Here is a 25,708-nt window from a genome sequence, read left to right on the forward strand (position 1 = left end):
CGTTAACGGTGATACATTTTAACATGATGCAGTCACTTGACATGTCTTGTGTTCAACAGTAACAAATGTGTTGTCAAAAAACGGGAGAACACTGATGTGTTTAAAGTGTTGCAATCCTCTGTAAAAGTTTAGAAAAAGGCCATGAGCTCACTCATAATTACTGCAGACGCAGTCACAGCCAGCATGAGATATTATAGGAATAGCTCTCTCTCTTGCTCACTCACTCTGTATTTGACTCCTACACACTGGTATCAACAGGAAAGAGGCAGCCAATGAAACTAATTGGGTGGTGTGTGTTTTATGAAAAGAACAGCCTGTACTGTCCCGGGCTCCCTCCCACAGCCCTCTGACTGGCTGCCTCCTAAGTGGTCTGCTTTTCTTCTCTCTGCTGTGATTGGATCCAGGGAAAGTCAATAACTAGAAACTTTTTTTCTCCCTCTTTTCCTCAGGACATACCCTTGTTGTTTTCAACTTTGGAGGCAGAGCTGGGCTGAGACGATCCAGCACAGTCACACAGCCTGCACTCTGGAGCCGTGTCTGCACGCAAGATGTACACGGTGTGCTGGATTTTAGTGCAACCATACACATTTTATCCTTTTATACTACCAATTATTGCAGGTACAGCAGTAGGAAGTTCCTATTGGCACATTATGAGACTGTTGGAATTCTTTGGTAGTCAGGTTCCTACAGAAATAAGCTCTCTGCTGAATTATTTTTATATTAAAATGTTGGATACATAGTAAAATCTCCTTATAAAGCATGACAGACATGAAGTTTCTTAATTAAGTTATTTATTAGCGGATAAGTGAAGGTATGATCCTATCACTGCTGTCATTCCTCAGACTGAAGAACTCATTAAACCGCTTTAATAACTTGGTTGTATCTTTGTGTAAGACGTATTAATCACTATGATCAGTCTGTCTGTTTACATGGGCGGATCACTTTAAACCCAGAGTGTATTTGTTAAGGGTGGAGCGGTTGTGTGCTTTGCAATCAGAAATAGTGAGCACATGCATGTACAGTATTACACCAGCGTTGCTTTTTAATCAATCAACTTGTAGATTGAAGAAGAAGAAGAGGGAAAAAAAATACAAAACACACAGGATATAAAATCGATTATTAGGCTCAGTTTTGCAACAGTTTATTTTTATCTTATAAACAATAATGAAAATATATATTTACAAAAATGTCGCTTTGGGAAGCTATACATACACCCACAACAAAAAAAAGCTCAACATAAATAAGTTAGTATAATTTTTTCAGTGTTTTTGAAAAAAAAAAAAAAAAAAGGGAAAAAAGGCACACAGGTACACTTCAAAGTTTTACACCAAATGAGGCAGTGTCACTTTGTTTTTCTGCCCTCAAAATAAATGAGAAAATTAACAATAGTGCAATTACATGTTCCACATGAATTCCACACCACAAAGACAAATCTTTGATTCACATATTTGCATAATAAGTAGCCCAGTGGTTTTAACATATTTTATCTATGTTAACCCTGGACTACACCACTTATTAAAAAGGGGCGGATTATGTGACCTAAAAGCCACTAAAATATGAACTCACCTAATTTAAAAAATAAAAGCTAATTCTTAGGATTATTAGCAAATACTGTTAAAATTTGGTTGGATATTGCTCAGCAGTTTAGCCACCCTCCCACCCCTCCCCCTCACCCCCAGAACAAAAGGCACAAACTTTGGCAACAAAAAAAAAAATTAAATTCTAAAATAAAAAATGGGGGGAAATAAGGAGACCATATTTGCATGTAAACTTTGTCTGTCATGGCTGTTCCCAGTTCGATGGACCCTCAACTTACAGTGTGGCCATCTGGGCCTTCAAAAACAAGATATAATATAACACTGGGAAAAATAAAGCCATAGAAAAAGTGAAGATATTTTTGTTTCCACACAACCCTGACTTTTGAAACTCTGCATTTTTAACTTACATCAATTACCTGAATAAGGATACAATATGACCACTTAAACAAAATAATATTTCTCTGTTGGAAATTGCACTGCAACTTCCCGAGTCAAATTCACACACATTTATTCAAAAAACATTTAACAAAAAAAAAAAAAGGTATGAAAAGCATAATATGCTTTTTTTATGTGCTACATCTGAAACATAGGTAGTAGATAAAAAAAAAATGAGCAAAAATCCATTTGCACACTGCTACATTGTCTGCTGCTTCTGAGGCAATTTATATGAAATGAGTGCCAAAATTTGATAGTGTACATATTCAGTGCTTGTGCAGCCTTCTCCTCCTCCCTTCTTTTTTTAGGAAAAGGCTGCTTCTATATTTTCTCTCCCATCTGTCAGATGATGAGAAAAGGCTACAGTATTCCACCAGCGACAGGTCTCCCCGCTCTGTGGGACAGAAAAAGAGGAAACAGGCTGTTGAATGGTGCAATTGAAAAAGCAGTTGCTCATGCTTGATATCCCTCATGCAGACACACACACACACACACACACACACACGCAGAGAGGGTGAACAGTCATAGCACGAAGAGGTTGTGGAAGATACAAGAAAAAAAGAAGCAAGTTTTGAAGGGCTGATGACGTGTGAGTGCTGTGCAGGACACAAATGTTTACAACTGATGCTGATGATAAACAAGTACACAGGAGTCCATAATAACAGCCGATTGATAGTATTTAACACTTCTATATTATGACCCATTCAGATTATTTAATAACAGTGAGAAAAGTGAAATAATGATTTCTAACCTGGCACTGTTTTTCACTGGACCTCGGCGCTGTTCTCTGGCCTGCTGGGTCTTCCTGCACCGGCCGACTGGTCTTCATCATCATCATCTTCGTCGGTATGCGACCTTTTACTCTGACACTCGCTGGAGCAGGAATCTGGCACACACAAAAACACAAAATGTTACAAAAAAAAAAAAGTGTGCAGAGCTGCACGTCTCCTTTAACCCGTTTAACCAGACACCTGACATCCTCACCAGCCTGGACACATTTTACCTTAAATGTTATAACAAAAAAGAAATGTGCAAACTATAATTAATACGCGCCAGTTTGGTGCCATAAACAAACGTGCATTATAGTGTCGCAGTCGTTAATAACAAGATATTAAATTACTTTTAATAAAAGAAAGTCTGCGACACAAACTGTTGCTTTACGCCTCTGCAGTGCGAAACTAAAAATGCGGAGCAGCTTTAGTGCGTAAAGGTGAATTACCTGGCGGTCCTGGTCGTCTTTTCCTCGACGCGTCGTTGCCCGGTTGCTCCGCCGGCAGTGCGCTGCTCTCCCCGGCATCCTGCCTGTTGCTCGGCGGCCTCACGTAAAACTCCGGTGCGTCGCGGTCCTCCTCCCATTCGTAGTTGCGCGCAGCGAGCGGTCTCTCCTCGACGGGATCGAAGTTGTACGTCTCCGTGAAGCGCTCCACGTCTTCCTGTATCGACGCCGTCACATACCTCCGGATCTCCTCCGAGTCCGGTCGGCCGAACAGATTTCTGCGGACCGGAGGTCTGACGTGGTCCGGCTGCCGCGCGTCCACCCCCCTCTCCAATGTCGGGCTCGCATTAGAAAGGCGAACATCTGACATTTTGTTGCATATATGACAAGTGAGGAAAAAAATACAACGACCTCTCTTCAAACTTCTTCTCTTTCCAAGTCGTAATCCTTTAAAATGCAAAGTCACGACGGGGATGATGCGTGCATACTCCGCGCGTATCATCCAAAACGCGTAGACGCGCAAGAAAAAAAAAAAAAAACTGGAATAAAAAGCGTCTCCAAAAAGGACGCAGGGGCGTTTAAAAGAGAGAGAGAGCCACTCCTGTCAAGTCCGTAGTAAGGGCTGATGAAAACAACAAGTCAAGTCATAACAGCCAACATGGCGTTAGAGGGAGCTGTGAGTGAAGAAGAAAAGTTGACATCAAGGACTATTTAAACAGAGGAGGCGATTCATTGGTCTGCGCGCTGGGACCGCCCATTGAGCTCTCTTAAAGTCGAACAGGGGCAACAACAACACAGAGCTGGAGTGGATTAACTCTACACATGAATATGGCCCAATTAATCCGTTTGATTACTTAAATACATAAAGAGCAAAAGGAGCTTTGGTTATAAAAGGAGTGTGTGATTATGTTTTTATCTTTCCATTAGTACTTGATTTATCGCAGCATTTACACTTTAAAGGGACTATTTGTAACTTTCAGAAATGCTTGTTAACAGCGACACCTGTGGCCGATAAGTCAACGAAAGTCAGTGTCCTGTTTGCTCGCGCTTGTTCGCTCTAAATAGACATGAAGGAGCATCGCTCAAAACAGTGAGGCGACACGTCACCTAAAAGCACAATATCACTCTATATTTCACCTGTTTGGTGCTGACCAGACGAAGGTCTCTCCATGAATCAATGCTGATCCTAGCGGGTCGGTGCCGGGGCTGAAGCAGGAAGAGAAACGTTATTGCCTCCCGACTGTGCCCGCAGGGAGACACCGGCATCCGGTTATCGTCTCCGACCGGGTGTCGGTGTCTCCCTGCGGGCGCAGTCGGGAGGCAATTCATTTTCTCTTCCTGCTTCAGCCCTGGTGCTCCCATGCGAGCGCATTTATACACTTAAAAAGTTACAAACAGTCCCTTTAACTGAACACCTACAGGTCAAAGATATCATCTGATCTCATTCATTAGAACCTGTGTGTTCATGAAGATGTCCTGAATAAAAAGTGATAAGAAAACAACACTAGAAAGAGATGTACCTCACTGCAGGAGCACTAACGTCGAGGTCTTGCTCCAGGCCGGTAACACTATCACAGGAATCAATCATCAAATGATCGTACGGGTGCTGACAGATAACACTACTTGATCTGATTTGGTGTCACATAAATGGTTTAGGCACACTTGATTCAATCAGGGTGAATCCATTCAGTTGCAACTTCAAGGCTATTGAGGGACAATGAGACACTAAAATGAGGTTTTTACGCAGGGAAAAAAACACGGAAAAAAAAGCCACAAATCTTGCCTCCTGGCCTCCGATGACATCAGCTCTGGGGGCAGAAAGCCTTCCGTCATCGTTGGCACAGTGCCTATCGCTGTCAGACTTTGCCACTGGTGCTGCGGAGGTGGTTTATGTGCTTCACTGCTTGTAATTGCTTATGTGTGCTTGGAATTTAAACACCAGGGAAACGGAGAGTGGTGCAGCTTTAAAAAAGAAAAAAAAGACCTTGAAATTCACCATTTCCTGATAGACTTAAGTTATCTAATTTATTTTCTGTACATCACAGAGCTGCTTAGGAATCCTGGGTAATTGTGCAATAGTAAGCACTCCTTTCGCCCAGGAGTTCACGATGTCCCGGCTTAAACTCTACAGCCAATGTCGCTCTGCATTCCTCTGCAGCGTTTGCCAGTAAAAAAATCAGTGGACCTGCCTTAAAGGCCATGCTGTTTCAATTAGCCCTCGAAACGTCAAACATCTCGTGATGAATACAGCGAGGCCATCTGTTATATCGATGTTATCGCCGGGATCACACTTAATCCATAATGTGTTTATGCTGCTGCAAACCGTGCACGCCGTTGTGCAGAGTGATCCCGGAGATCAAAACACATTTTTGATTAAAGCAGCAAGTGAGAAAGGCGGCAAGAGAACATTTTGTTTTGGATCGAGGTTTGTCGAAGTGTGTATTCTGAAAATGACGACAACATGGGAGGAACTGTTTAACACGGCTAATGATGCAACTGGAGCAGATTCTGCCACTAAAACCAACATTAGTTACACATTAATTATGATTAAACATTCACAAGAAGAGAAAAGAAAGGTCACCGTATGTATCCGTTTATAGTTTTAAGATAACACAGAATTCTTTTTGGACTCCACAGAAGTCGCCAGTGCAGCCTCTGACCAAGGACGCAGAGATGAGGGATAACAGTGATGCACTCATAAAAAGGATGCGTCATGTCAGCACAAATGTGTCTATAGTTAGAGATAATTACTTATAAATGTTAATGTTACCATATGTTGCTGAAAAGTAATAAAAAATGGATTTTCTTATAAAAAAAGGGTACATTAAAACATTGCACAACAGGCATAATTCATCAACTACAAAAATAAATTGTACACAACTTATTAATTTCTTTACATTGCAAGAGCAGTGGAGACATGAATCTGTTTTTTAATCTGCCAGCAGCTGGTCTTGAGAAATGCTATGTACTTCCACATCTTCTTTTGAGTCATACATAGTTATATTAATAGTGTTAAGCGGTTTGTAAGAAGCCCAGAATAGTCACTGAATTTTAATTGCTGCAAACCAGCAGGACTGATTCTGCGCCTGCAACCATAATCCATCAGGGGTCCGGCAGCACTAATCACATCCGTTGCTTGCTTCTATAAAACTCTCTAGAAACAAATAAATAAATAAACACAGCTTGGACCAGTATGGGTTTGATAAAAGAGTGCTGGTATAGTACCTTGACACATTAAGGACTCTTTTTTTGGTAGTGTGTTTAGGGGGTGATAGCAGGTCAACAGTAGATGTCACATAGAAGTGGTGTACATCATCTGAAATCTGGGAACCTGAAGATTAATTTGAGACGCAGCACTGTGGGTCAAGTTGTTCTAGTTATGAATCAAAAGTAAATATGAATTAATTATTTAAAATAAATTGTGTATAAGGGTTTAGAACATTATGATAGAAGTATATGATGGTCATTCCCATGCTCTATTATGTCTCATAAGTTGTTGCAGCAATTTTTCGGTTGGTACCATTCATATTTGGTGCTAAATTTGACAATTTTTACCAATTAAGAATTAATAAAATTGATCAGTAATTCCTCCAAAATCCCACATTAAATGACCATTCAAACAGTGAGCATGTGATGGACTTCGTCTTGTCCGACGTCACGAGACGACGGCCTTGGAGCTCGGCTTCTTCTTGGCCAGCTCGGCCCGGATCTGATGGGGGAACTGGTCCAAGTGCTTGTTCACACACTGCATGCAGAACCTCTTGGTGTAGAACAGACCGCAGTCCTGAGAAAAGAGAAGAGAAAGTCCAGCATCAGTGCTCCATGTTCACACAAGCACTGGATATTGCTTAGTCACATCTATTTCGAAAGTGGAAAGACTATTTTTGGAGTTGGATTAATTGATTTCAAGGGGCATCGGTCATGAAGCTCACTCAGCACATACACATGCCACATGATTGCAAAGTCATCTGAGGGAAAACCACAGATGCATGTTGTATCAGCAGTGACCTATGAGGTCAACTCATGCCAAGTGGAGAAACTGTCCCAGGAGACAGCTTTCAAAGCCAGAGAGGACATGCAGCTCTAACTGATGAACACGCTCCTAAAGTACTCTTTCTCTCTGTGTGCATCAGGCATTGATCATTTGATAACCTCAATTACACGAGCACATATTTAATCTGTGGCAAAAAAAAACAGAGCAAAGCAAATCAATGTTAAGACATCTTACTGATCCAACGCAGACACACGTGTTGCACAGGCTGCAGGTTGAACCCAACACTAGAAACTTCTCCCTGTCCGGACTGAAGGGGTCCTGAGTCACAAAACACTCCTCCAGCAGCCTGGTGGAGGACAGAAAGACACACAGAAGGTCATATATTACTTCATTTAGATGCATGTGGTTCACAAACATAAAACAGACGTGTGTTTCAAGACAGAACATGCTATAAATGTAACTTAGAAATCACTATAGGGCTCATTTCGCTCACTTTTGACGTTTAACTCTACATGCAGTCACGTAACCTAGCAACATTAGCTTTAGCATAGCTAGCTACAGAGCGCTGATATGAACGCTTAATGCTTCATGTCCACTTACACAATGGCTCTGGTGTTTGGTGGTTTCTGGCCGTAGTAAGTAAAAGGGCTGCTTAAACCACACAACTGGCATGTGAATGTTTTTTGACGGGACTCGCTTCTAGTTAGCTCATCCATCTTTACACAGCAGAGGAGTAGAAACAAGTCACTTCCTGGTTTAGCACAAGGCCTCTGGAAAGGAGGCTTGGTAACGCGTCATATCTTCTCGGGTATTGCGCATGCGCAGTAAAATCTGGCCTGCACTCGTTGAAATTGAGCCAATCGTAACGCAGCTTGAGTTACACTGCGCATGCGTTTTCCCCCTCACAAAAAGTCCCGTGGCCCTTCCTCCTTCCATAGGCCTTGGTTTTCATATCGAGTCCAGCCGTGTTGTTTCGTGGCGTTTAAGCGCCACCTAATGGAGTGGGGATGTAGAGCGATAGACTGATATAGTAGTGCAATATTATATTTTTTTCACAGTATTAGGGTGCTTCAAACGAATATATGTTGCTATATATATATATTTGTATAGAAAATATGAAAGTTTAGTGAACCAGCCAAAATTAATAACATGGATGATTTCCATAGTAAAAATATAATCCTGAGATAATCCGTTTTTACAGCAGGTACTTGAATGTATCATTCAAGATTCAAGATTCAAGCCCTTTATTGTCATTGTGTAGTACAACGAAATTAGATTGTGACAATCCCATAGGTGCTAAAAAAGATAATACAATAAAAAAAGAGATAATGCAATATAAATATAAAAAAATATAAAAGATAATAAAATATAAAAATACAATATGTATATTGATGACATTAATGTAATATATTACACCTGTGCTTTTCCTTTAATGATATATATCTATATGATATATATAAATCTAGATATATAGATATATCTATATATCTATATATCTATATTAGATAAAAATTAAAAATTAAAAATTATAAAAACAATAAGAGATATTGTTATATCTCTATTATTGTTTTCATAATTTTTGTATAATTTTACCTCTCCTGTGATTCACTCTGTTTGCTGATGTTGCTGCTTTGACACCTGAATTTCCCTCCGGGGATTAATAAAGCTTCATCTTATCTTATCTTATCTTATATCTATATCTATATATCTATATAATATATAGATATCTATATATCTATATAGATATATAGATATCTATATATCTATATATCTATGTATAGATACATAGATATATAGAGAGAGATATCTATATATATCTCTATATATTTATAGAGATATATATATATATAATTAATTACACCTGTGCTGTTCCTTTAATATCATTAAAGGAACAGCACAGGTGTAATTAATTACATTAATGGCTGACTGGGATCAGAGCTATCATTAACATTATTAGTGCCACCTGTGATTTTGCTGCCATGACAACTCCAAATATATGCAGTGAAAAAGCTATTCGCTACTTCATTTGAACAGTGGGGTCTAAATCATATGCACAGATATCATTATGCAGGTAAATAAGTCAGGGTTATTACAAATAAAAGTGAAATATATTAGTTTATTTTAAACTACCACATGACATAATTATTGAAACGGCAAATGCATTTTTTTTATTGTACACTACATGATAAAAAATATATATCATTATGACAAGAACCAGTGTTTCGATACTACACTGGGAGGTGGAGTGTAAGTACAGCAAATGAGGCGACCAGCTCCTCTTTGTCGAGGTCTGTTTTTACCACTTTCACTGTGGTCACCACATTCTTGTTATATTTACAAAATAAATCATAAAACCAGCTTAACAGATTATTGCGTTTGTGGTCAAAATATTCCGCCGGCCAATAAGGTGCCTTAACGGCAGCTTTTGTAAAAAAAAAAAAAAAAAAAGTAGGTAAGGTGAGCTATTGTGTTGGTTTTTTAGCAGTAGGATAAAGAATTATTAAAATATATTACACATGAAATTACAATATTTTCAAATGATGGCTGCTTACAGTGGAAATAAAGTTACTTTTAGTTCATTGCAATGTATACAGTGTGATCAAAATAGAGGAAATATGAGCTCTGGCATTGACACATTATGGCACTTTGTGAATACTGATGCAGGCGTTTCTTCAACTACTAATCTCAAAATGGTAGAGGGAGATGTGGCCCATTTCAATAAGGCACTAGTATAACAATGATATTAACCACATCCAAATGACTTAAATTAATATATCATATGCTCTAAATATCTAAAATATTAGGAATATGTCTGGTATTGAGTTGCACAACCAACATTTCAGTTGCCTCAAAGATTATAAATGTTCTCTAGCTTCTTTTACCATAATTTAGCCGTCATGTCTGGGTATTTTAAATATGCAAATTTACAAAGTCTATTCCCTATTTAGCTTTTGTTCAGTCTGTAGAGTAAAATCTGGCATCCAGGACCCAATCTCATATCAATGCATTAAAAAAATATCTACACATCTATGGTGTAAGATTTTTGTTCCCCACTGTGTCCCCTTTCATGGAAGCAGCCTCACCGCCTACAAGAGCTGCCTTTCCCCCCAATATAATCTCATTTATGTTTTGTTCCAGTAGGAAGTTTTAAAGTCACAGGCAGCCACTGCAGATCACAGCAGTGTGCACTCAGAACAGCTGCACAATAAGCTACTTACAGTACATTGATATGCATGATAGCGTCAGTATCTATGGACGTCCAGTTTTAAATATTCTAATAACCCTGTTCATGGTTCATGTCCTCAGTACATGTCCCTGTATATCTCCTGCAGGAGCGGGTGCAGCGACGTGTCCTCTGTCGTCTTGATTTCCTGCACCAACTGAGCATGCTCGGTGACCAGCTCCCGGAGGTCGGCCAGTTTCTGCAGCAGTCTGGGGAAGAGGAAGTTGTCGTCCGGGTGGTTGGCCAGCAGGTGGAGCCGGAGTGCCTGGACGATGCTCTCCTGCAGCTGCTCCACTAGAGGCACGTCCACCAGGCCTGGCCGATCTGAAGGGAAGGGATCAGATAGGGATGAGGAACAAGAGAGGGGGGGATTCAGTTTCTTGCAAATTTTCACTCCTTATGAACCTTTAAATATAATTGTCAGTTACCTCCGCAGCAGATAATGGCTGCCACAAAAAGAGCCAGGTCACTGTCGTCCAGCTCCAGGGAGTTGAAGCGTGTGGCGAACTGGAATTTGGGCTCCATCATGTCGCTAAATGGCCGCCGGAGGCTCTTGAGGAACTCTCGAGTGATGAAGCCTCCACCGCGGGCCACCAAGAGGCCGTCTTTGTTCATGCAGGAGGCCAGGAGGGTGAAGAGGGCTTCGTAAACGCCGTACTTCAAGAGAGTCACCTAAACGGGGAGGCAAGAAGGTATAAAATACACATCAATCTAACAGAAACACATCCTCTTTAATTCAAGTTAAGTAAACTCTAACAGGAAGACAGATGACAGATACAGCGTAGCCCAATGAACCCACCTGATCATTCAGATCCAGGCTCTGGAAGCCCGGCACTGCCTTGGCGAACTCCGTCAGCTCTGTGACCGTCTCCACCGAGGTGCTCTGGCAGCAGTGGAAGAGCCGGGCTTCAGCCTCCCTCTGCTGGAGCTCCCCACACCCCGCCGCCAGGACCACCTCCCCAGCCTGAAGGCTGCTCTCGGGCTCCGGGCCGTCGTCGTTTACCACATGGACCGCTAACGTCCTCTCCGCCAGCTGGAACGTTTCCATGTCGTGAATGATGAAAGGCTGCGGGGACAGGAGACAGAAGACGGGAGAGGATTTAGGAAGGCGAGGATATTATGTATTCTGTAGAGATATAGAATAAAAGAATATTTCCTTTACCGGCTTGCTGGTCTTTCCGGTGAGTATGAGCCGAGCTTTCGCCTTGTTCATGTTGAAGTTCGTCATGTAGGCTTCGTGGATCTGCCCGACCAGAATCCTGTCGTCGGCCAGCATGGGGCTTGAAACTTCGTTCTCCACCATCTTGCATTCTGCCTTGAGCTTTAACTTCTCCGCCTGAGGCATCCGACCAAACCGGATGGCTGGTGCACAGAAACATTCATCATTAACAACAGCTTCTCACATGTTATTTTACAATGAAACTACACACAGAGGCATCAGACATATCCTCCTCCGACAGAAAACATGCATGTGTGCAGACACACACACACACACGAGTATTTGCCACCAACAGATCTTATGTTCTCCTTCCTCTCTTCTGAGGACAACATGTCGTCCTCCTCTCGGGTTCCTGACACCGTTCTGTCTGCAGCGGGAGGCCATTGTAACGAACCCAGTGACCCCCCCCCCCCAGCGGTCGGTGCAGATGACGGGCCAGATGTGGAGCTATATGAGCCTGTGTTTTGTCAATGTCATGCAGGCTCCGGCAGGACGCTGTTCTATAAAATCCCAGTCAGTCAATGTAAAGCTGATGTCGATTTGGAGCCAAATCACATTAGGACGCGTCCTGTTGTTGTTGAGAACACGTAGAACCATCACGGTGTCGACTGAGGACGTTGGTGAGCAGAGGTTTATGGAACTGCATTCATGATGCTTTCGTACAAGTTATTTCATTGCTATATCATCGACTGAGCTAATATACACTGTAAAGCAAGACCGTTTTGAAAGATAACAGTTGTTTTACTCTCTTACAAATTAATTAAAAGTGAAACTCATAAGCAATAAAACACACTCTTGCTCAAATTAGTATACTCAGTGGTTTTGCTGCTACAGCCGAAAATATGAAATGATGATTATGACTCGTCTCTTCTTGTACTACTGTTACACTACTATCCTGTAATTATCACGTGTGGCTGTTACGTAGCAAAAGTTACAGAGTTTAGCTTTAAATTATGTCGGAGGTTTCAGGCCTTACCGTTGTGGGACATGCCCACATTGAGACACTTGTGGAATCGGCAGTACTGGCACTTGTTGCGGTTCTTCTTTTGGATTTTGCAGCTGCGCTCACACTTGTCATACTCCAGCTTCAGCCTGATGGTCCTCCTGAAGAAACCCTGGTTGAGACAGAATGAAACATGCTGTAGCTATCGACTTCATCTGCGATTCATTTGAAGATCATGTGATCTGATTTGAGCGCACAAAAAGACCACAAAAATACTACTTCAGCCCATACGGAAACCAGTTAACCCCTCCTGGTGTGTCTATGTTCTGTACACTTCCAGGTCAGAAATGACACGCCCTCGCCACACTTATCTGATGATTGGTATGGCATCAAACAACTATTTGCTATGTAATGATATAGAGGAGTAATGTTTACCTGAGCAGAGTAGGAAGTCGCTTTCCCTCTGTGTGTGTTGTAATCTGAGCTTCTCTATGCTTTTTGTTTACATAGCCATGACAGTCGCACGTGCATGTTAGTGCATGTGAGTCTCAGTGTGTGTGCAACACTGGCTAGCCAATGGCCGCCGCTCTGCGCTGCGCTCATACTGATAACGCCATCCCAACCAATGGTGTCGTTGCGGAAGCCTAGCGCCCGCCCTCCAGCACTGTTGCTGTTGTTTTCACTGTTCGTGCACCGCCGTTAGCTGCTAGCCGCCGCCATGTTGAGAACCATGCGGAGGCAATGAATTTTGAAATTTTAGCACCTTTAAATTACAAGTTGGAGAATAATTGTATTTTCCTACTCTACAGTGCAAGGAGACTTTATTTACTCAGTGTACACCACTAGTTGATATCTGAGCCTGCCCGAGCATGCAGGCGTGTTAGACCACATGTTTAAGCTTTGTCTAACAATGCTCTTGGCTTCGTGATCACTCTGGTGCAGACAGCGAGCCTTCACTTCTGAATTGCACGGAGTGATTGGACCCTTTTATACTTCCTTGCAAGTGTAGTTATTACTATTATATTACTATTATTATTTAGGAGATATGGTATCTGGATATCTGGACATGGATATCTGCAGCACCTTATAATACTGTACATGCATTGTACGTTTTAAGCCCTGGTAGTACCAGTGTTATATTACATTCGGGGTTGGACTGTATAGTGGAATTACATCTATATTTAAAGATAAGAGATCTGCCTCAAGGTGTACAGGTGTAGAGCAACCCTGACTGAACAAGACATCGTGCCCAGATACAAGGCAGTGGGCCAACTCACGCTAACAGATGTCACGCTGACACATGTGCCGAAACATTATGACCCTTTGCCGCGCACGCACCTATGTGCATCCCTGAAATCTCAGTCACGACATTCCTCATCCCTCGCTATGGAGAAGGCCATATGGATTTTCTGGCAATAAATCTGGAGCCACATGGTCCCGCAACACGTCAGCCATCATCTTACAGAAGGTCTTGTCCGCCTTTATGTTGGAGACACGTTGTTATTAAGGGTTATTATGTGTCACACATCACTTTTTGTGGTATTTTTAACCCCCCGAAAAAAAATCTAAGTTTTTGTGGGGAGAACTGGGTGTAATCTTCAACACAGAGGGGAGAAATGTGAAGGTCCAGGCATATGGTAGTCGTCAAAAATACATTACTAAACAACGGAGCTGCACACGGGGGAGAAAACAGATGTGTGTGTTTACAGCATGCATGTCTTTGCTTGTCTGTGTAGGGGTGTGCAGACACAACCGGTACTGGTGCTGTGATACGTAGCTGTGAGTAACAACACTAAAGACGTAAAGAGATGTATTGTGCAATGCTTCCTTAAGGGCAAACATCTTTTAGTGAAACCTAAAGAAAAGAAACTAACTTCCACCTACTGAGCAGGTGTGTTGTGACTAACCTTCCCATTACTGAAAGCTCTCTCTGCAGCTCTGAACGTCCCATACGAATGACACACCATCATCACCACAGACTTAATCCCTCTCGCCATAGCATCGCAGCACATTCCATTCACATTCTCCACTACTGAGCGCTCCCGCCTCTTAAAGCGAGGTGTTGAAAGTGATACGCAGAGCCTGTCGAGCATGGGAACTGTGACTGCTACATGTCACGAGCCAGATTTTTCCATGACGGCACAATATCATCCGTCGGAGAATTTAGGGAACAGAGTGCTGTCGAAATACATCTCTCTCACATGTGCGGCGTCCAACAGTCTCGGTGTCATCATGTCCCCACTTTAGAATAGCGGCGGTCCGACATGAGGGCTTGACAAGATCGGAGTTATGAGCGAGTTGATTCTGATGAATGACACGCGGGTCGTAAACCGGAGCCCTGCAGAGAGCTGGCTGGTTTTGCAGCGCTCAGAAACACACACAGATGTAGTTGTTGCACGAGACGAACACAATTTCAAAAAGGTGGAGCTGCTGCTGATGGGAGAAGAGTTGAAATCAGGCAAGGTCACAAGTTAAAAAGGTCATGCGTAAATAGCAAACAAGGGCTCAGATTAGCAGCAACAACCTGCACTCGGCTTACAGAGGCATGAGACTACAAGCTCACATGACTTGGCAGAGACGATCCTTAATGCTTTTAACACACTGTTCTTATTGTCAATGTCTTCTAACGGCAGTAGATCCTGTAGAACTAGACTAATTTACTTTTATTATGATTAAACCTTTTAAAATATATATATGCAAACCAAATGTATCTTGTAGGAAGGTAATATTTGGTATTAAGCCCAGCAGAGCTCTGTGCCAGCTTCATGTGTGTACATGTAGGCGTGTGTGTATTAACGTCACTCCGTCGGGCTCGGTGCCAAACGGGGGAGAGGTGGCGAGTCAGCCAAGGCCACCGTGTCCCCCACCCTCACATGACCTGGCAGCGTCTCAGAAACTTTCCACTGGCCTCCAGGTCAGGCGCCTCTACATGCCCAGCTTTGTATGTTTGGGTGTGCGTGCGCTGGTGCGGGCATGTATGTGCATGTGCACATGAGTGTGGGATTTGTCATTTGCCTTTGCAGCACACGTTATCATCAATCTGAATGGGATTTGTATCGGTCTTTCTGTTGACATGCATGTCTTTGTATGGCCTTTATGTCCTTTCTCACGTTGATATGTATATAGAGTATATGTACTCTGTTTTAGTCCCACATCTCTCACCTTGCAGCCCTCGCAGGCGTGCACCCCGTAGTGGAAGCCCGAGGCCTTGTCCGAGCACACCTTGCACTCCAGGTTGAGGGGGCTGAAGCTCTCCTCTGGGCCTGGCTCTGCTCCGCACACCCCCGACGACGGACTGGAGGCCGGGGTCAGGGTGTCTACAGCGAGACCACGAAGAAAGAAAGGACACAACAGAAGAAATTCAAACAAATTGAGACATCCACTTTTTGAAAAATGTTACACCTAACTCAAAAAAAGCCGAGTTACTGTACAATTATTTACAAAGAAGAGCAGGTAATAAGTACTTAGTAGGCAAACTGACAACACTTAAAGGAATAGTTTGACAATAGCTTAATGTTTGGGGAAATACGCTTCATATTACTTTCTTAACAAGAGTGAGATGAGAAGATTGATACCACACATCCAGTGTGTCTCCGCAGGACTTACAACAAAGCAACAGCCAGCAGCCAGTTAGCTTAGCATAAGCTAACGTTGGTTCGTTTTGTTCAGATTTAGCAAACAAGACATAACATGTTAATTAGTGAGCTTTAAACGTGGTCTAGAGGTGGACAGAGCCAGGCTAGCTTTTTCCAGACTTTAAGCTAAGCTGGTTGTGAGGTCAGTTTCATACTTAGAGTAGCGTACAAATACAGGAGTGGCAAAGAACTTCTCAGCTAACTCTTGGCAAGAAATGTTCCCCAAAAAGCCGAACTATTCCCTTAAAAGATACTGGCTCTTCTATATTTTAGCTAAAATTATCAACCTGTACTGTTTTTCAAGTCTTCAATTGTACGATCTTGCTTAAAAGTTAAGCATTTGTAAAGTTTTGTTTAAAATTCTGTTCTATTCAAACTAACTGGTGAGCTAAGATTTGGCTGCCATGATTATTTTTGACGGGCACCAAGAAGAAAGTTGAACTATACTAACATTCATAAGTACAAACAACACACCTTTTCTACAGTAGCATGTACACTGGGATAGAAAATACTAACAGCATAATATCGTGCAACTGTGGGAAAGATACAGACTAGCATTAGGGAAATAAACTACGATGTACAGTGACAGCAGCTATAAGAATACCTGGATTTTCTTTATGTTACAAACGTCTGTAAAACAAAGAGAACATACTGAACAACCAGTAACAACAAAGGGAAACAAGCTCCTGAGTATATTGTTGCATATAGCATTATAATGTGGATTGACGCCTAACAACCAAATTAACAATGATGGCGTAAACAAGATATCTGTTAAATGGATCAGAATAAATTCATCTTTTTTCCTTGACAGAAACTGAGGATTCCGGTCAAAGAGGCCGCTTGAGAATATTAGGTAAGGGTCTCCAGCAGACTTTTTAGTTGATGTTTCCATAAAATCACAGGAGACCTGAGTAGTTTTTCAAGTGCTGCTCAGGAATTTGAAGACAACATCATGGAGGAGACACAAAGAGAAAAGAATGGCATCTAATCTTCTGTTATCAGACACACAGTGCTTTACACAGGCCTCTTTAGTGAACTGACATGTGGCACGATGGAGCCAAAAGGTCAGAAGGTCAGAAGGTCAGTGTTGTACCGTTTTAACACGCCTGTTCATATACCCCTGGGACAATATCTTCCCTTTCTTCCAGCCACGAGGCAGCTCGACTACTCACCCAGCGCGATGGAGCTCTCGGACCCCGAGCCGGTGCTCTGGTACACCGGGAAGTCAAACTCCAGCGTGTCGTCTCCCATGGACTGGGAGATGTCACGAAGATCGTCCATCAGGTCTCCACACAGCGGACTGTCCAGCAGGGAATCCCCGAGTGGGGACGGGGGGCTGAAGAGATCCCCTGCCATGGTGGAGATCAAGCCGAACCCGGGAGGAACAACCCCTCACTCACCAGACTGTGATAAGAGCGGAGAGAGAATCAGAATGAGGACAAAGGGTGATAATGAGACAGAAATCACAGGCAGACATTGGATTGGTCGGGATTTTAAAAACGCCCAGCTCTGTTAGGTTTTAGATTGGGTGCAAACTCCTAAGGGATTTTTTTTGTTTGAAGTACAACAGAAACCTGTTTTCCCTGCTGTCATATTGGCAAAACCATCTAAAAATGTATTATTAACGGTCTCCAGTGTGGATGAATCTGAAAATACTAACCTCACATTATAGTATGAATTAGGGTTATGATGATTTATTCTGCCAGTCGGTATAAATTTGTCAACTGTCAGAGATTTTGCTTTACCATTAATCCCATTAATATCCCTGGCTGTGTTGGACCGTTTTGGGCAATGTTTCAAATCAATGACCAGCACTGATTTATGGCAATATTGGATATGATATTGTGATTTTTGCACCAATGTGATATACTATCTTGATTTTTCAGGGATTTAAATTTCATGCCTAGTTATTTTTTAATAGTTTGTTAATTGATTTTTCCATAAAATTCACAATAATTATCCTTATTGCACATTACAGTACTAGTGTGGACAAAGGAAATTATGCTTTTGGAAAATGATGACATGTGTCTACTCAGACACAGTCTGTGGCTTTGTGGCACGAGGTTCAATGTTACTTCTCCTCATTTGAACCCTGAAGGTTGAAAGCTGACTTTTTTGTTTGTTTGACTCTTTCATGAATAAGCCATGCAACTAATACATATTTTAAGAGCACCAGCAGTGAGTCGTGCATCCCAAGATTTCCCCCATCGAGTGCACCACCATCCTTTTTGACTTGTTTGGACTTGGTTGCAGGTATACGATACGATACGATACGATACGATACGATACGATACGATACGATACGATACGATACGATACGATACGATACGATACGATACGATACGATACGATACGATACACTTTATTGTCCCCGTAAAGACTCAAATGCTGCACACATGATATGACACATGACATATTGTCTTATCATAAAGCTGCCTATACCTCCAAACCTTTGCCAAATGTCATGACAGAACAAAGCCAGATCTGTAATGCAGTGGGGACAGGTATAACTCTTTGGGCGACTATAATGCCCATGAGGTAAGTTCATAATGTGAAGGTGCTTGTTTGATAAGTGAACCATGCCCATAAAGTCAGCAGTGGCGCATTATTCACACAGATTAAATTCCAACCTGTCCAGCCAAAGTACACAACCTGCAGTTAGTTACAAAGCTCTGACTCTGATTTACTGACCAACTCTGATGCTCCAGAGACTTGAAGAGAGACTCAGCGAGTACATACTGTGCATCATAGTCACTTTCTCTCTGTTACATTACTTTCAAAATGAATAAACGGTCTATTCCACGGCCCCGTCTGTCCTCTCAGAGTGGATCTCTAAGCATGTGGGAGGGAGTTTGGTGGAGCTCCCAGCTGCTAACAGCGGGGTAAAGGACATCTGTTTGAGTCATCCCGCAACATCACAGCACCGATGCTCATGTTCTATAACGCTGCCTCCAACTTCCAGTAACACATCGCGGCAGATGTTACTGTTGTTCTATAGATTACAGACTACGGATTACAATTTTACAAAGCCCGTAAAACCCCAGTGTATAAGTGATGATGTGATCGTGAACACACAAGCTGTAGGATAATATACAGAGAGACTTGGCCGTGGGGCCATCACGGAGCTCAATGTAAAGTCTCAGTTTACACAGCTGCACACATCTGTAAGCCCAGCATGGAAGACACATTAGCTAATATGAGATTGTGCAACTTTCACTGTTGAGAACCCTGACTTTAAAGTGGTGGAACTAACGGTTGAACACGACAGTTAGGTGAAACGCTCTCTTTATCTGTGCATACAGGCCAGACGGTGCTTGTTCTTGTTTATCTAGTCTTTGGGTTGCAGCATGTCAGGGGACAGGTCTGGACAATCTGCCAAAGTTGTGTAAAGGGGGAATCTGTGAGTGAAAAGATGTTGGTTGGTAGCTACAGTATATTGTCCCGTATATAGTGCACCGTAGAGACCATAAAGACAGACCGAGTGAAGCAGCTGTTGACTAACTGTTGTCTGTCGAGCTGCTTTGATGCACAACATCTGCCCTCTGGCAGACTGACGGCCCTGCCAGTCGACAACGGTTTCTTCATCAAAGGGCGGATTGTGCAAATGGTTTTTTTTCCCCTCGCAACACAATAAACAGCATTTATACCTCAGAGCACTGAGTTCATCCTAAGATGAACCCATCGTTTCCCCTCGCATCCCCGGCCGTGGAGAGGTCTTTTCAACATTTCTAGAAACTTAAAAATTAGATGTTTTGAAAGCGCATCGTCAGCATATACTGGAAATAACTGTTATGAACCGCATACAGTGTAATCTATCTAAATCTTTGGGTCGTAGGATCCAATCCCAACACAAGATTTCCAGATCTGGTTTTGACAAATTTACAGTTTATATTTGAATTTTGTGTGCCCAAGGCATATATGTATATTTCATATACAGAGGCAGCTCAAGGTGCTTTACATAATGATTTTTTTAAAAAGGTACCCAGGTAAAAAAAATAAAAGTGCATCAAACTTCTTCTTAAATAAAGAAGAGTAAAAAGACAGGTAGTAAGAGTATAAAATTAAATAAATAAATAAAATTAAATATTAAAAAGACATAGATAAAAAGGCACAGTAAAATTGCAATTTCTGTTCAAAAGCAGTCATAAACATAAAAGACATTTAGCCTCTTTTCTTTCTTTAGCCTGTTTTTAATAGTTGTTGCAGTCGGTGCAGATCGGAGATCTTCTGGCAGTTTGTTCCAACAGTGGACGGCGTAATAACTAAATGCAGCTTCGCCATGTTTTGTTCTGACTCTGGGAACAGTTAGCAAACCTGTTCCAGATGACCTGAGAGGCCTGGAGGGATGGCTTCATATGGAAGAAGTAGGTCAGAAATGTATTTAGGACCTAAATGATTTATACACAAACCAGCAGTAACTTAAAGGTTTTTCTAAATCCTGTTTAGCTGTCGAAGTCTGGCTATATTTTTAAGGTGACAATAGGCTGACTTTGTTATGACTTGATATGGCTGTTAAAATTGAGATCTGAATCAATAATACAATTTCTAAGTTGTTGTTTTTTTTATTTAAAAGAAATGGAGTCAAGATGAGCCTCCATTTTTAGAATTTGTTCTTTGTCTTTGGTCATCCAGACATTTATTTTGTCGATGCATTGATGCAGCAAGTCTATTGGAGCATAGTCAGTCGGTGAAAGTGTTAAATAAAGCGGAGTATCATCTGCATAATAGTGATGTTATTGTTTTGTATGATTCTGCCTAAAGGGAGCGTGTAGAGCCTAAAAGGCAGAGGTCCAAGAGTGGAGCCTTGAGGAGCTGCCAATGGAAACACAGTATTCCCTCTCTTGTAAATAGGACTTTAACCGATCTAGGACTGTGCCAGGCAGGCCGGCCCAGTTTTCATCACTTTTAAATGAGAGCAAGGGTGACAACATTTTTGTTTGTCTGATTCTCTGAATTTTATCCCTAAAAAGGAAGTGAACTCATTCGCATTTATCACAGAAGTCCGGGGGCTATTGGTGGTGGAGGGTTAGTCAGCCTATCAATTAAAGCTGAAGTAGGCGAGATGGGGAGAAAATATGATTAAAAAAAGTTATTTTTATAAAGTGGTCGCTATATCGTGACAGTAGTACATGAAACAGGAAACCTGAAAAAAATCATGTTCCTCTGTGTCCTCCGGTGCTCCTAACGGCATCTGCAAGATTTCACAGACCGGAGGAAAACAAGCAGTAAGAGCTGATCTGAGGTCTGCTGTCCATCGGCTGTCAATCACTCGCGAACTCCGACCAAACGGTCAAACCAGGCAGCGCTGATCAAATATGACTCAATATTATGTTACGTTAATGCCTATTTCTCTCCTCAAATGTTTTCAGAATCATCTTGTAGTGCACGGTTTAGCTGTGAAATGAGAAAGTTTGTGACGTCGCCGCCATTGTGAAAATAAGTGAAGGAACGCCAAGTTCCGGTCACATGACCGGAGCACAGCCAATAGGAATGCTCTCTCATTGAAATGACCTGTGATTGGTCAAAGTCTCCCGTCACGGGCTAGATTTTTTAAAGCCTGAAAACAGAGCCATGAGGAGGAGCAGAAGTCTAGTTATCTCTCAGAACACTTGAATTACAATATGCTGAAAGGTTATTATGGAATTTTTGAACAATGATGCCAACAATATACTGCCTACTGCAGCTTTAACAGTGGAAAATAAAGTGTGTGCATGTCAAAGAAGATGCAAAGATGATCAGACAGTACAACATCTAAATTCATGATAAACGATGACTCAGCGCCCCGAAGTAAGTCTAATGTATGCCCCCCGGGTTGTGGGAGACATGTTGAGACCCAAAGGTGTCAAATAAGTTATTTAACTCTCTGGCATTGTTGTTATTTGGCTTATCAATGTGAAAATCCACCGACGTAGAAATACACTCATATTCCATGGTGGTTATAGACAGAAGTTCAGTAAATTCATCACATAAATTAACTGAATATTTTGGGCGTCTGTATTAAACCAGCAGTGGAACATTTCAGTACAACAGCAAAATATTAAAATAATGTAAAAACACTGAAAATGATGCCCGTCTACAGTGAAACACATGTGGGAATAAAACAGCTACTGCTACTCCTCTTGTTTCGCCCACTCTGAGGGCATCAATGTAGCTAAAGGTTCAGTAAGAACAGCTGCTCTATTATCCAAACACAGCCATGTTTCAGTGAGGAATACAAATCTAATTTATGATTAATAATCAAGTCATTTGTTAGTAAAGACATATTTGATAGTGATCTTACATTTAGCAGTAGGGTGACCAGGTGTTCCACTTCACGACGGACTGCACAATATTTTTATCCAGGACAGACGCTTTTCTAAAATCTGGCTTTTATCTAATGACTGTGAAGAGAGCAGTGAAGGCTAGCATCACGGTGTGTTTGCTGTCAAACAAACTGTGCACATGTGGGTAAAGTACAGGTTGACCTGTCACCTTCTTTGCTACGCAATACTGGGGAAAATTGCGAGTCAAAGTCAGAGACTATGCAGATTTAGGCCGAACATGATACAAAATGAAAACACAAAGAAAAAGGAATGCAACTACAACAAAGACTACTTACAAGTGGGTGAAACTTGGGAAGGTGATTCTCAGAGTTTTTTTGCGAAATTTGCAAGTTATCTTTTTTAATTTCACACATGAGGGAATACGACATGACGCAACACAGTACATGTGAGTACGTTTGACTCAAAAAGAGATGTGCCAATCTCTGGATGCATTCAGGCATAGAGATGTTACAAGATAAAGGGGCAGAATAGAAATGTTTATTATTTAAGTTAGATAGACATTATATCACCTCTCAGCCTTGGTAACGTGTCCCACATTGTCCCACACAAACATACTCTTTGTCCCACATTTGATTTGTTGTGATCTGGTCACCCTATTTAGCGGTGCAGCTTTTATTGGACAAGCGATGTGGAGGTAATGGACAGCAGGAGAGCAGCTATGAGGTTTAGAGTACTTACAGTACGTGTTGAGCACTGACAGCTGCAGAGATCCAAACAGGAACGGGATAACTTGTAGGGTGAGAGAGTCCTGGATCCACGTGAGCAGCGGAAGTGACGCATGAGGAACCAATCACACTGGTGCTAGGACCCCGAGGACGTCAATAACCCAGACCTGCACCTGCAACGATTAGTCCATTCATCAATTAGTTTTTTGAAAGAAAATGTATCATCAACAATTCATATTTTTATGGTTTCAGGATCACAAATGTGAGAATTTGCTGGTTTTCTTACAGTAAATTGAATATTTGGGGCACTGTTTTCTGAAGTTTTATAGACCACACAATCAATGCATTAAAGTAGCAGTAGGCAGTATATTTTTGGCATCATTGGGCAAAAATTCCATAATAACCTTTCAGCATATTGTAATTCAAGTGTTCTGAGAGATAAATGGACTTCTGCACCTCCTCATGGCTCTGTTTTCAGACTTTAAAAAATCTAACCACAGGTCATTTCATTGAGAGAGCGTTCCTATTGGCTGTGCTCCGGTCATGTGACCAGAACTTGGCGTTCCTTCACCAGATTTCACAACGGCTGCGGCGTCACAAACTTTCTCATTTTACAGCTAAACTGTGCACTACAAGATGATTCTGAAAACATCTGAGGAGAGAAATAGGCATTAACGTAACAGAATATTGATTCATATTTGATCAGCGCTGCCTAGTTTGACCGTTTGGTCGGAGTTCAGAGTGATTGACAGCCGGCTCTCATAGACAGCAGCTGGACAGCAGACCTCAGATCAGCTCTTACTGCTTGTTTTCCTCCGGTCTGTGAAATCTTGCAGATGCCGTTAGGAGCACCAGAGGACACAGAGGCACATGATTTTTTTCAGGTTACCTGTTTCATGTACTACTGTCACAATATAACGACCGTTTTATAAAAATAACTTTTTATTATATTATATTATATTATATTATATAATATTTGCTCCAATTTCACCTACCTTCCTTCCACCTTTAATCTAGAAAATAATCATCAGATTAATCCCTAATGAAAGTCATCATTAGTTGTGGCCCAAACTGAATAAGGAAAGCTGCACTGACGCAAGGTCTGTTACCTTCGTTTCCCCTTTAATGCTGAAAAGATTCAATAAGTGAATGAGCTGGCGGTGACAGCTTTCTACTGAACCCACATGGTCTGTAACTTGAGAACTTTTTAATTCATACAATATAGCCTTGCTGCAACTATAGGTCAACATCTACCTCTTAACTGGGTTAATGTGACTTTAATTGCTCTTTCATACATGACTCTGGTTCAGCCCATGTTCCCCCCCCCATCACCTCAAAGGACATTGTGTTTTAAGTCCCAGAGGAACTGTGATCCCAGACAGCGGGGCTCTATCTTTAGGACACAGGAGGAGAGGAAACAGTGAGAGCAAGTCAGCTGCACTCAACAAAAGCATGTTAACAGATGACAGCGAGGATACAACACACCCACAATCAAGAGAAAATGTAAACTTACACCCTCCTGAATCAGGATCAGCTGCTTTGACCTTTCTAAGACCTTTTTGCAACAAGGTCACCCGTGTGCCACGCAGACCATAAATCAGGTACAGAGCAAATCCCAAAACAAACTTACACGTCTTAATTGACACTTAAGTTCTGCATTTAACAGAAGGTCATGTTTGCTTGCTCCACAGACGAGGAAGTGGAAATCTATAGTGGGCTTAAAGGGGAATTTATGACCACCATAAAGATCCTCTCATCTGATTTGAATGAAGCGTTTCATGACACCATGATGTGGGTGTGTGCGGTTCATTATAAAAAAGAACAGGTGCAGGCTTGTCAGGAAGTTAAAGTGGGGCTTATTCACCACAGACAGAACAATTGCATGCATTCTTCTTCTTCATGCAGGAATATATGCAACCAGACAGTAGGACATGTAGTCTTTTTAAGAAAGCCCAATCCACTTATGCAACATTACTTTCTCCTCAGGCGTCACAACTGTACTCCTGAACAATACAACTTTGTTAAACCCCCCTCAGACAACAGGCAGTAAGCTTAATCACAATTACATAAGAGCAGAGTTTTAAATAGAGGTCATTAAATACCTCAGAGGCTGCTGTCTGCAGCATGTCCAGCTGCTGCTGCTAGTGCTGCCTTCACGGACGCCTCGGTCCTGGGACGCTCCGCCACTCCGCCGCTCAGATCCCGATCAGCTCTGTTTTAAAACAACTTGATGTGTCGCCTCCCTGCGTGCTGTCAAACATCCGCTCATCCTCTTGCAGGAAATGACGTCGAGACGGACGGTGACGAGGCGCGCACACACCCCCCTGACACACCTATGGTTTCAACCAATGGGAAGGCGGGGATTTGAAAACGCACCACCGCGCTCCGTTCAGTTTCAGCAGGACGCAATCACTCGAGGCGTCACGGGGTCGGTGTGGACGTGAACCGGATGAACCGGAGACGGTGGTGTGTTATTATCTGTGTCAGTAAAACACATCTCTCTGGCTTTAGTGGCTC

The 25,708-nt window shown here is 42.0% G+C and overlaps 3 protein-coding genes across 3 annotated transcripts; all 3 read right to left on the reverse strand.

The window, feature by feature from the left end:
• Positions 1-1,274: 1,274 nt before the first annotated feature.
• Positions 1,275-3,871, reverse strand: LOC141761701 (uncharacterized). The gene is made up of 3 exons (XM_074625258.1): positions 3,193-3,871; positions 2,725-2,859; positions 1,275-2,367 (listed from the first exon to the last, which is right to left on the reverse strand). Exons 1-2 carry the CDS (start codon positions 3,689-3,691, stop codon positions 2,738-2,740), a joined length of 621 nt encoding a protein of 206 aa, XP_074481359.1. The 5' UTR covers positions 3,692-3,871; the 3' UTR covers positions 1,275-2,367; positions 2,725-2,737.
• A 2,497-nt stretch (positions 3,872-6,368) lies between these two features.
• cdpf1 (cysteine rich DPF motif domain containing 1) lies at positions 6,369-7,961 on the reverse strand. The gene is made up of 3 exons (XM_074625748.1): positions 7,784-7,961; positions 7,418-7,529; positions 6,369-6,973 (listed from the first exon to the last, which is right to left on the reverse strand). The coding sequence occupies exons 1-3, from the start codon at positions 7,897-7,899 to the stop codon at positions 6,845-6,847; spliced, it is 357 nt and encodes a 118-aa protein (XP_074481849.1). The 5' UTR covers positions 7,900-7,961; the 3' UTR covers positions 6,369-6,844.
• Positions 7,962-9,279: 1,318 nt separating this feature from the next.
• pparaa (peroxisome proliferator-activated receptor alpha a) lies at positions 9,280-25,430 on the reverse strand. Its single transcript, XM_074625071.1, has 9 exons — positions 25,294-25,430; positions 23,205-23,364; positions 17,376-17,607; positions 15,731-15,885; positions 12,602-12,740; positions 11,569-11,768; positions 11,206-11,472; positions 10,835-11,078; positions 9,280-10,730 (listed from the first exon to the last, which is right to left on the reverse strand). The coding sequence occupies exons 3-9, from the start codon at positions 17,557-17,559 to the stop codon at positions 10,486-10,488; spliced, it is 1,434 nt and encodes a 477-aa protein (XP_074481172.1). The 5' UTR covers positions 17,560-17,607; positions 23,205-23,364; positions 25,294-25,430; the 3' UTR covers positions 9,280-10,485.
• Between the last annotated feature and the right edge of the window lie 278 nt (positions 25,431-25,708).

Source organism: Sebastes fasciatus, chromosome 23 (genome assembly GCF_043250625.1).
Source record: "Sebastes fasciatus isolate fSebFas1 chromosome 23, fSebFas1.pri, whole genome shotgun sequence".
NCBI classification, from domain to species: domain Eukaryota; kingdom Metazoa; phylum Chordata; class Actinopteri; order Perciformes; family Sebastidae; genus Sebastes; species Sebastes fasciatus.